We start from the raw sequence: 12,053 nt of genomic DNA, 5'->3' as shown, positions 1-12,053 counted from the left end.
ACTTTTGCACAAGTGCTTCTTTTATAAAAGCAGGCAAGTTTCACCATTTTTTAGGTCTTCATTTCCTTATGGGGGATACCACATCATATAAAACATATTAAGTACATTTGTATGCTTTCTCCTGTTAATCTTTGTCAGTTTAATTTTCAGACCCAGCCAGAGACCTTAAGAGGGTTGAGAATTTTTTTTTTTTCCTCCTAGTGCAGTGGTCGGCAAACTCATTAGTCAACAGAGCCAAATATCAACAGTACAACGATTGAAATTTCTTTTGAGAGCCAAATTTTTTAAACTTCTTCTAACGCCACTTTTTCAAAATAGACTTGCCTAGGCCGTGGTATTTTGTGGAAGAGCCACACTCAAAGGGCCAAAGAGCCGCATGTGGCTTGCGAGCCGCAGTTTGCCGACCACGGTCCTAGAGTATTAATCAAATTATAACCATAAATACAATAATGTTTGCCCAGATTTTCTAATAAAATGACTTTTTAGCTCATATTTATGAAATTAGTTTAGCTTAAGAGTAAATTATGTACAAAAGCTTTAAAAAAAGGAAGTGAAATGTATATTCCCTCAAAATGCATTTGGGAGTTATCCTATATATTATTACAAATAAATTTGGTAAAATATAACTGCTTAAAAAACTTGCATAACACATAAAATTTTCAATCGAAGTCTATTTCAGCTAAAATGTGAAAATATTGGAGTAAAGAATAGTAGCAGCTTTGTTAAGTAATTTGCAACTTCATAAATTTGCAAATAATTTCAAATAAATGTAAATAATTATTAAAATCTACAAAGTATTATTTTATTTGTAATCATAAAACTAAAGAAATCTAAATATTAACAGGTATTATTACATGAGATATTTAATTTACATGAATAGATTTTTTAAAACTATTATTGACAAACTAAATTTAGGAAAAAGGGAAAAAAATGTAAGAATGTCATATAATATTTCTTCAACGTTGTCTACAAAAAATTAGCAATGACCAACTGAATATTAGCTCTCTTCTTCCCTAAACTCTTTTGGGGGGTGGTAAGGGATGGGGTTTCTCATGATAAAATTTTCAAATTATATCTTCACAACTTGTTTCACACATAGTGCTGGTAATCATTTTGATTTAAGAAAAGTCCATCCAATGGCGTCTGTGCTCATTACATATCTTTCTTGAGACCTAGGATTTTAAGGTTAATTGGTTAATTTAACTATAATTTTGCAAAGATATGTTTAAATGTTTAAATAAGAAAAAATGTTATGACAATGTGAGAATATTATTTTTTTTTTTTTTTAGGAACCCACTCTATGTGCCCACAAGTAAGTCCATGCATAAAATTATATGAATAAAATTTACTGAAGTTTTTGTTTGAAATCAAATATTTCTTTTTCTACTGATACTATCTCACTATAAACTTTTGAAAATAAATAAATAAACCTGCTAAAAAGAATCAGAATTTTAAAAGTGAATGAGACCTTAGTCATTATAAGAATATAAAAATTAGGAACTAGAAATGCTAAGTAACCTAGCCAAGGGGAATTGAAATACACAAATAACTAACTGGGAAAAAAAATGTTCTAGAAAGAACTAAACTACTAATTTTAACCCCAAACTTATTTTTAGTTTTTAATGTGGACAAAATCAAAATTAGCACATTGAGACTATGCCTGATATTCTAATACACCATTTTTAAGCTGTTCTTTTGTCAAAGAAATTTTACTTTTAAGATCAGGCTTAAAAGGCCACAGCAAATATCTCAAAGCTTGTATTATAATCTTTTTTCTATCCTAATGGCTGACCTGTATGCTCCTTATTAATTTTACTTCACTCTAATTATATTCCTTATTCTATGCTGAATAAATAAGTCCTCCTCCTCTTTAGAATTGTTCCCTCAGTTATTTCCTAGCCAAGTTACCCATTAAACTTTCATCATAAGTCAAGTTCTTCAATTATTTTCTTCTCAAGTTTCTCATTGACTTTGCTATATATGTTTACCACTATGTTAATCAAGGGTATTGCATAAATATAAATAATTCTTAGATTTCATTTTTCTTCACATCTAATATCTAAGTATCTTCTATTGACTTCACTATTTACTAAAACTGTTCTGTAAATTTTATGTTCCATATTTGCTGTTTATCTAATGTTTGAAAAATGACAACTAGCTTATAATTGACAAATTATAATTACCAAATTTAATTAATTATCTTTATTTTTTCTGATTTTTAAGTAAGGTGAAAACACATTCCAGGTATAAATTTGATATGTTTTTACCATGGTGAAATTTTCTCAGCAATCACCCTCAAGTAAGTGTGAGAAGATCATTATATGGTCCCAAACAACTTATATTGATCAAATAAGTCATTTCAAGAAAATGGTAGATTTGTTACTATTTGAATTGGGTAATTCTTGCCTATATACCTATACTGAATTTGAAATTATTCCCAGAGGACAGTGCTGAGTGGGTCTAGATGTACTTGATAAAAGAAACACACACAGCTGGCTGGTGTGGCTCAGGAGTTGAGCATCGACCTATGAACCAGGAGGTCACAGTTCGATTCCTGAAAAGGGCACATGTCTGGGTTGTGAGCTTGATCCCCAGTGTGGGGCGTGCAGGAGGTAGCCAATCAATGATTGTCTCTCATTATTGATGTTTCTATCTTTCTCTCCCTCTCCCTTCCTTTCTGAAATAAATAAAATATATATTTGTTTCAAAAGAAACACACACACACAAAACCACCTTCCCCACCCCAAAAAGAACCCCCAAAGACAAAAAACAGTGGCATAGAAATGGTGAAAAAATAGTCTAATGATTTGTTGCCAAAAACTGAAATGTTACCATGCTTAAAAATCAGAATAGCGGTGGTTGTGCCTGGCACTGTTTAAAGAATACAGTTGAATTCTCTTAAAACAATTCAGAATGACTTAACTATTTACTCTTAAAACTAATTTTAGAACGCAAAGAAAATAAAATTTATCATCTCTAGGTTTTAGGGTCCCTTTAAACCACTTCAATCATCAAGGATTAGTACAGATTCTGAGTGCTGCTTACAAATCCACCATGAAATCAATTTGTTTTCCTAAGTGCTTCAAGGCATGTATCCACAAATTCCCTTTTAACACTTCTCCACCCCACAAAGTGACATTAAAGGAAAGAAGTTTCAACATAGTAAAATTCCCAGAGTGCTGTGCTGTTGCTGATGCACACAACTGAATACTTCCTAGACTACGTTAGATTTCATGTTCCCCATAAATTGGGTAAGAATGTCAAACACAAGTATCTCTTCTGTCAGGTCAAAAGTTGTTTAACACCATAACAGATTAAGAGTATAGGTTCCCTTATTAGTAAAGGAGCCTACTGGAGAAAAGAGCAGTTTGAGTAATTATAATAGTTGCTTCAGATTTAAAAAAAAAAAAAAAAAGAGAGAGAGAGAGAGATTTATTCATGAATTCACGAGAGTGATACATTTTTTTTAGAACGTAAAACTACAAGGTTCTCTCAGTTTCTTTAATACTATTTTTAAAACCCTTTCCCAGGGAGAGTACTCACCCCATCTGGCCTGCCATCGTGTGCAGTGACGATGAGAATGTAGCGATCGGTGCTTTCCCTGTCCAGTGCTTTCCCTAAGGTTAGAATCCCAGTACTAGTGACAGAGAAAACAAACAAACAAATAAGACAGAAAGGAATTTTACCACAGGGGTGTCTTCCTGCTATCCTGAACTATTTTTGCTATGTTTTTTCCCCTTCATCAAACACATCTTAAGTATATAAGATGTATGATTCTAAGATTCATGTTGAACATCATAAGTCTTTTAAGGTTGTTGAGCTTCTTAGCAAGAATGAAAAATTACCAAACCGAATGACATAATTTTAACACAGCTACTTTTACTGTGATAGTGGAATTTAAGCAATTAACATCACATATGGTCGTGGAGTATAGAAAGTCAACACCAATGAATCAAAATCAGAGTCTGTTACTGTTGTTGTTGATATAGACTTAATAAATGCTCTGAACATATGGCATGGTTACGAAAACACTGCCTCTGCCTCTTGTACATTTTTTAAAAGTTTTATCGAAATAATTGTAAACCAATTACTAGAGTAGTTCATAACACTCAGGTTTGGATCAACTTTCCGCATCACACATGGTTCAGATAATCTCATTCTAAAATGACATTCAGAGAAAAGTACGACATTTATTATTTCTGAGACTTATTTGCAAGTCATTTAAGAAATAGGAAATCTGAAAACCTAGCCACAGAATAATAAAATAAAGAAGAAAACTGAAATATTGTTCTTTTATTCCCCCCTCAGTTTAAAGATCAAGACTCTCTATATTCTTTTTTATACAATGAATTAGAAAAACCACTAGAAATTCATATAATACTTCCATTTAGTGCCATGTTATATGTAAATAGCAAATTTTTCATGGGTCTGTGAATATCATGGAGATAGTCCTCTGCTTAAGATAGCATGTGCCCGTGTCCCATTGTAGTAGGCAGTGGCAGGTTATTTTGGAGAGAAAGAAGGAAAGAAAGAATAGCTAGTGTCTTTTTGTATTCATTGCTGAAAGAGTATTTAGGAGTTTACAAAAGCATTCTTTCATGAATTCCATAAACAACTGGTAGGGAAGAGTCTTCTTTTTAAAAAAAAGAGGATTTTTGTGGTTTTATTGTATCATGAGGCGTTGAGACATCTGAACAAATCGTTACCTGGGCAGTGAGCAGCTGCTTTCTCCTTTACTACTTTAGGTTACTAGAGCAACTTCTCAGTGGGTAAAAAAAAAAAAAGAGACAAACTTTTAGATTACTCAAGTCTTTCTAAAGCATGTGCTGGAACAACACAAGTTTCTCATGTCGGATGTAACTAGTCTAGCATCCGAACATCATGCACACAGCGCACTGTGGCCATTCCCACCACGGTTCTGCTCTTTCGTGTGATATTTGGAGTATCTGGAGGAGTGTGAATAGTATGGGGAAGAGGAAAGAGCATGAGTGCTTGGCTGGGAGGTGATCAACGAAGTTGTGCAGGGCAAGCCTAAACATGTCTTTGGTGCAAAACCAAGCATTACAGATGTTCTTTAACAGGAACATCTGGTGGAACACATGATGGTCTTCATCAGCCACAAGCTGGCCCAGACCATGCTGATGATGCAGCTATCTGGCGTAGGCTGATGGTCCTGCACCATGATGTTCTGCTGGATTTTCTGGAACGGAAGGCTAGACATCTTCTCCACAATTCCTGTGTTCCCCTGGAATTGCTATCCTTCCCATGTAAGGCATGATGTGTCGAGGCTTTGTTGTTATCAAATGACTGGTAGGAATGTTGAATGAAGCTGCATCCAGTTTGCTCCGAAATTGGCTTGACTCCCATTCTGGAGTGTCATGGAGTGTTATAATGTTATGGTCATAAGGAAACCCCTTTAATGTGTGAAATGATTATTGTGTGAAATGTTTGCTGTGTGGAGACTCCAATACTCTGTAACTTCCAAAAAATGTTATAAACATGGTGAACGCCCCACTATCTTGATGTTGAACACCCTAAGCCAGTGGTCGGCAAACTCATTAGTCAACAGAGCGGCAAACCCTGCGAGCCGCACTTTGCTGACCACTGCCCTAAGCACTTAAAGTGTAAATGCCCTGCTCCTAGCATAAGGTACACCTCTGGCCCACACCGATAAGACACAAGTTGTTTACTACCGGCTATATAAGCACCAGACCTTCTTCAGTGGACGTCTCCTGCCTGATAGAGGAGGACTCCACATCACTCAGTGAGACAAGCCCCTGACTGCTCTGCTGTGTGAGCCTGAACCAACTGCGGCCACCTGTCAGTCTCTGTTTTCATCATCCTTCCTTCAGTGTGCATCGCCGGGGGTGGGGGGGGGGGGCGTGGCGAGGGGGGGAGCCTTTGCCGGAGCCTAGGACCCACTAGGAATAGGTAAATAAACCCTGTGTGATTGCATACTAATTCTGTCTTGTGTGTTCATGTGTTCCGGTTTGGCTCAGCTGTCTAGACATTGAAGTACCAGGGAATAGGTCGTTATTGGTGACCCCTGGTCACCTGAGTATGTCCCGCTAAATCTAGGTAGATAATTAATTAATCGGGGCATAATTGGGACATGGGGCCTCTTTGACACAGGAGGGGCTGGCACAATGGTGGCAGCCGCAGTGGCAACCAGCATGGTCTGTGGAGTCTTTCTAACAATTAGATTGAAGTTATAAAACAGGATACATTGGGCTACATTTATAGATTCAGTAAATCCTGTATATATATATATATATATATATATATATATATATATATATTAAATACATATAAGAATCACTTCTGACTGAACATCAATAATAGTGCTATTTAAAATTTACAGGATTGAAAATGTATTGCTAAGAGGGATGTCAGTGAAAATGGTTAAGTAGGAAGCTCTAAGAGATAGATGATCTCTCCATAAAAACATTGAAAAAATGAAGCAGAAAGGGTCAGAACCAACTTTGATAGAACTCTGGAGAACAGTCAAAGGTTGACCGCAACCAAATAGAGGCAGAGTCAAGAAAAAGGCAACTTAAAAATGGTGGGCAAGCTTTATGGCATTTACACTTGTCCTTGTCTCCGTGCCCTGTCCTGGAGTAGTCTTGAAGATGGCAGTCACCATTCCCACTGTGACACTCTGGTCCCTGTTTCTGGAGGGAGCAGAGCTTTCCTTGTTCCCAAAGAATTGTGTTTGTCTATCCAACTAACCTGGAGGCTGTCCTAAGATGTAATACAGGCTTTCTTTGTTTTATCTAACTCAGAACTCACTCAAGGCAGAAAAGCAGTGGGTATTTTTGGAAAACATTATATAAGGAAAGGATAACCTGACACCACCTGAGGCAAAAGATAGAGATGAGGCATAGAAAGAGCTCCAAAAGCGAGGGGGGTGGGACTGGGTAAAGAGTTTCTTGGGAAATTAGGGCATTCAAAACCGCTCATGTATCCTGGGGAATAGAATAAAATTGTCCAGAAATAAACCCATACATCTGTGATCAATTGGTTTCCAACAAAGATGCCAAGATCATTCAATAGGGAAAATGGTGCTGAGGTAATGGGAAATTGTAAAACTATGAATTGCACTATTTTACACCATATGTGAAAATTAAGTCAAAATGAAACAATAATCTAAATATAAGTACTCAAACCATAAAACACTCAGACAAAAGCATAGGGGAGAATCTTAATGATTCTGGATTTGACAATGGATGTGTAAATGTGACATCAAAAGCATGAACAGCCAAAGGCAAAAAAAAAAAAAAAAGTATTCAATCATCACAGGAATCTGCCCTATACTCACTGTTGAAGGAGAGCAAAGTTTGTTGCCCCAAAATATGCCTCGTTGGGTATTGATTATTTTAAGCTGGTTTTTTATTTTTTTTTTTAAGAAACAAATGACTTAGGAAGAAACTTTGACATTCCTTCTAACTTCCTAAAAGAATTTAGATAGAGGACCTGCTCTAGGAAGGGAGATGCCATCACAGGTAACTATAGTTTAATATGAATTAGTGTGGGATAGACACAGGAACCTAGCAAGGTCCATTTGCTCAGAGTCCACCTTGTGCCTTATTATTAGGTTAGAGTTGATATTTGTTTACTAAACATTTGCTTTTCCATTTCCATGTGAATTACCTTCCACCACTTGAAGTCCCAAACAACTATCCCCACCCTCTTCCCCATTGCTTAAGATGGCATACAAACCTCAACTGCCTAATTGGTCATCAGGCCCTATATTCTTACGGAATCTCTATATGTACTTCCATAATTAAATTTAAATTTGGTTATATTCTCCTTTTAATTTGTTTCATGGCAATTTAATTCTTAGACCAGCCAGAAGAACTAACTAAGAAGGGAAAGGGGGGATTTTCTATTCCCTAATACTGTCCTAGAATCAGTTTGTATTTAAGGAGATGACTGTTTGAATTGACCTAAGAGCTATAACATAAATTTGTGGTGAGTTTAGTCAAAGAGGATGCTGTATTGACATCTTTCACAGCTTAAAGAACTTCTGTGACCCCACCTAGGTGTCTCTGGTTTCAAAAGCAGAGATGAGAAGTAGCAGAGAAATGGTTGCTAGGGTACCAGAACAAGTGGAGAATTTCTTTTGTAAAATGGATGGCTCATCAGGTTTCACAACCAGTAGCTGTAAAATCCTTCAGCATCAGAGGAAAAACACAGGAATATAAATTTTTAAGAGAGAGAAAGTGTAAGAAAGAAAGACCTGGGCTTCCCGATTACCAGGGCAGGTGAAATATTCACGGTTGTCTCTCTCATAAATAGTTTTATTAATGCAAAATTCACACATCATAGAATTCACCCAGTTAGAGTATACAATTCAATATATTTTAGTATATTTGCAGAGTTGCTAAACCATCACCACAATCAATTTTAGAACATCTTCATCACTGTATCCTATAGCAGTCACTCCCCTCTCTCCCCCTCCCCCAGCTTCAGGCAAATACTCGTCGACTTTCTGTCTCTATAGGTTTGCCTCTTCTGGACATTTCACACTAATGAAATCATATCATATGTGGTCTTGTGAATGACTTCTTTCACTTAGCATGATGTTCTTAAGTTTCACCCATGCTGCAGCTTGTTTCAGGGCTTCATTCTCCTTTATTAACAAATAGTATTACATGGTGTGGATATACATTTTGCGAATCCATCCATCTGTAGACAGTGCATTTGGGTTGTTTCCATATTTTGCTATTGTAAATGATTCTAATTCTGTTATGAACAGTGTTTGTGCAACTTTTTGTGTGAGTGCATGTCTTTATTTCTCTTGAGTCGGTATGAGTGAAATTGCTGGGTTATATGGTAACTCTGTTTACCATTTAGAGAACTGACAAGTTGTTTTGCCGAGTGTACATTTTACATTCCTCCAGAAACAATATGAAGATTCTGACAGCTCCACATCCTCACCCTTACTCGTTCTTTCCTTTCCTTTTCATTATAGCCATTCTAAGTGGGTGTGAAGTGGTATCTCATGATTTTAATTTACATTTCCCTAATGACTAGTGATTAGAGGCACAATTTCATCTGTTTATTGGTCATTAATATATCTTCTTTGGAGAAGTGTTTATTCAAGTTCTTGTCTGTATTTATTTAGATCAATTCTGTTTCTGTTTGAGTTTTAATAGTTTTTAATATATTCTTGATATATGTCCCTATCATACACATTATTTGAAAATAATTTCTCTCAGTCTGTGGGCTGTCTTTCACTTTCTTGATGGTATACTTTGAAGCACTTTTTTTTTCTTTTCAAATTTTGATGAAATCCAACTTATCAATCTTCTCATTAATCACTTGTGCTTTTGTGGCATATCTAAGAAAGCATTGCCTAGTCCAAACCATATAGATTTACTTCTGTATTTTCTTCTAAGAGTTACATAATGTTATCTCTTATATTTAGGTCTATCCACTTTGAGTTAATTTTTGTGAATAGTCTGAGGTACAGATTCAACTTAATTGTTTTGCATGCTGTGCCAGCTTCATTAGTTGAAAAGATCATTCTTTCCTGATTGGATTGCCAAGGCTCTTTGTTTCTTTAAATCAATTGGCCATAAATGTTAGGAGTTATTTCTGGACCCTTAAGCTTTATCCTTAATAATTTATACATCTATTCTTAAATCAGTACCACATAGGCTTGATTACTGTTAAAGTGCCTCTATAGACTTTTTTTCTTTATTTAATGATGATTTTAAGTTATAGCTAATTTATGATTTGTATGTACTGATAGGGCAACATTCAAAACAGTTAAGTCTTTCCATTTTTAAGTGGAAGTTTTTTCATCTGTAAGATCTGAAGTCTGGAAAATCCAGCTTCTAGGCATATTGGCTCATGGTTATAACGTCCTACTCAATGTGAAATTGCAACTATTCCTCACAAGACTAAGTGACCTCATATGATTTCCTTGATTTGATATCATGTACCAGTGTTTCTGAGACTGAAGCAGTGTGTGGCTCATTTGTCAAAATTTTCATTTTATAATCATGGGATAAGTTTAGGTTTCCATTCTTTCAGGGAGTGAAACTACTCATGACCACACAGAAAACACCAGACAGGCAGCAAGTACAGCTCTTGAACAACCAGCCACATGTGACAGCAGAACAGCTTCTTTGCTATTTCAGAAGAAAGCGAATGATCTCTCCAAAAACCTCATCCTTTCTTAATGCCTGCTACCAGTTTTCTCAATGGTTATAGTTAACTTTATCTTTGATATGTTCAGAGAGGTGAGTAGAATGACACTTAGACCCCAAAGGAACTTACCATAGACATGCAATATTTTTGCGTTAACATTTTTAGAATATACCTACATTTTTCACAAGTTGAATGATGGACTTTGCTGGTACCTTAAATTTGTTTGAATTTAAAGTACTTTGTTTTACAAAATTCCCTTTGAACAATTTACTCTTTATAGAAATGTTGTTGTTATTATGAGTAGCTGACAATGTTAAAGGGACCTAATTAATGCCAGGTTATTCCTGCAAATAAAATGTTTCCACCTCAGTGGATTTTACCCAGTGAAAATGTTTAAAATAAATAGTCTCGGGTAAAATTTCTGGATTCAGAATTGCCACCCCTTCCCCAGCTTATTAATATTCATAGAAAAAATCTAAAGTAAACTACCAACTGCTGAAAGCCTTTAATTAGAAGTCTGTTCTCTTACTAGTAGTACATGGTTTAATATTTAAAAAAGAAAAAATAAATTCAGAAATAATTTTCAACTTACGTTTCTGAAAGATTGAAAACTCGCTGAGGATCTCCATTCTCAATGGCATATGTTATTGGGTCTCCCTCTCGATCAGTTGCCTTCAGAGAGAAAACATAATTCAATTAACAACTAATTGATACGGCTCTAATTCAGTACAGTGTAATATAGAAACTTGAAACTAACAGCACAGAATACCCATGACTAATAGCATAAAGATTAAAAATGAACTAATGGCAAGATATAAAATAAAGAATTTCATATATGATCCCAGAATTTCTGGCATTTTATCTCATCTGAAAGTCATAATAGTGAATAAGAAAAATAAATTCTAAACTCATATATAATCTTACCTGGTGGGGAAGCACAGTAGTGATTTTCCTAAGGTTTATGTATTTAATTTTGCCTGAGTCTATAATTTATATCAATGTATTAAACTCTACATAAATGTTCACATGTAGAGAGATTATTTAACACACTTTTCTTCTTTTTTCTACTCAGAATATATCAAGTCAGGAAAGCATAATAGAGCCAGACAGCTTGAATTTAAATCCAAGCTCCACTTATTGTGTGATTATTTCTCAATTTCTTCACTGACAAAATGAAATGCATAATAATATAAAAGTTAATAGATATTAGGAGGTTTAACTGAGACAATCTATGCCAAGGCACACAGGCTGGCATCTGCCACATTCTAAGTTTCCAATAAATATTATCCTGCCTCCCCCTTCCTCCTGCCACTCAAGTCAGAGAAGATTAAAACCTATAGCTTCTCACTTTGAGTTCTGGGTTTCTCTTACCCAAAATAAAGACACACACTCTACTTTGTGGCACGGGAGAAGGGAATGTGATCTAAAATCTAAAGCATTCAATAATTTCCTTTTCCAGTGAGTCCTTAAATCCATTACGGAAGAGATGAGTAAAAAATATAAATATTATATATAATAAAGAGCTAATATGCTAATTAGACAGAACAGCAGAACAACTGTCCCTATGAACTTCCAGATGAAACCAGGGCTGTGAGAACTGGCAGAGGCAGGCGGGGCTGTGAGGACGGAACCCCTTGCAGGAATTTTGTGCATTGGGCCTCTAGTAGATGACATAAAAGGGATGTAAGAGGAATCTACCCAAGTATGACCCAGGGAGAGAGAATGTATCTGAGAAATGGCCAGAAGAATTTTATTTACAGGTTACTATCCTGGCAGACGCTTGTGAACTCCCATGTCCAGAACAGCAGGTGCTGTTCCCACTGGTAGATCAAATGGTTTTGACATGCATTATTACATAGCCCTGGTCATAAAACAACTCTATCAGCTACCACAAT

General features: G+C 35.7%; 1 protein-coding gene and 1 pseudogene across 15 annotated transcripts in view; both read right to left on the bottom strand.

The window, feature by feature from the left end:
* PCDH15 (protocadherin related 15) overlaps positions 1-12,053 on the bottom strand; it is a 590,647-nt gene that overhangs the window by 210,375 nt on the left and 368,219 nt on the right. For 14 of the 15 annotated variants that reach the window (XM_054728735.1, XM_054728734.1, XM_054728732.1 and 11 more), the window contains 2 exons: positions 10,751-10,830; positions 3,544-3,637 (listed from right to left, as the gene is read on the bottom strand). In XM_054728735.1, coding sequence (XP_054584710.1) covers positions 3,544-3,637; positions 10,751-10,830 — 174 coding nt within the window. The remainder of the gene's footprint in view (positions 1-3,543; positions 3,638-10,750; positions 10,831-12,053) is intronic. The other variant, XM_054728730.1, reaches the window with a different exon arrangement.
* Positions 4,866-5,367, bottom strand: LOC103296388 (nuclear transport factor 2-like; annotated as a pseudogene).

The sequence above is a fragment of the Eptesicus fuscus genome, chromosome 17, assembly GCF_027574615.1.
Source record: "Eptesicus fuscus isolate TK198812 chromosome 17, DD_ASM_mEF_20220401, whole genome shotgun sequence".
NCBI classification, from domain to species: Eukaryota; Metazoa; Chordata; class Mammalia; order Chiroptera; family Vespertilionidae; genus Eptesicus; species Eptesicus fuscus.
This window is presented reverse-complemented; position numbering and strand designations above follow the sequence as displayed.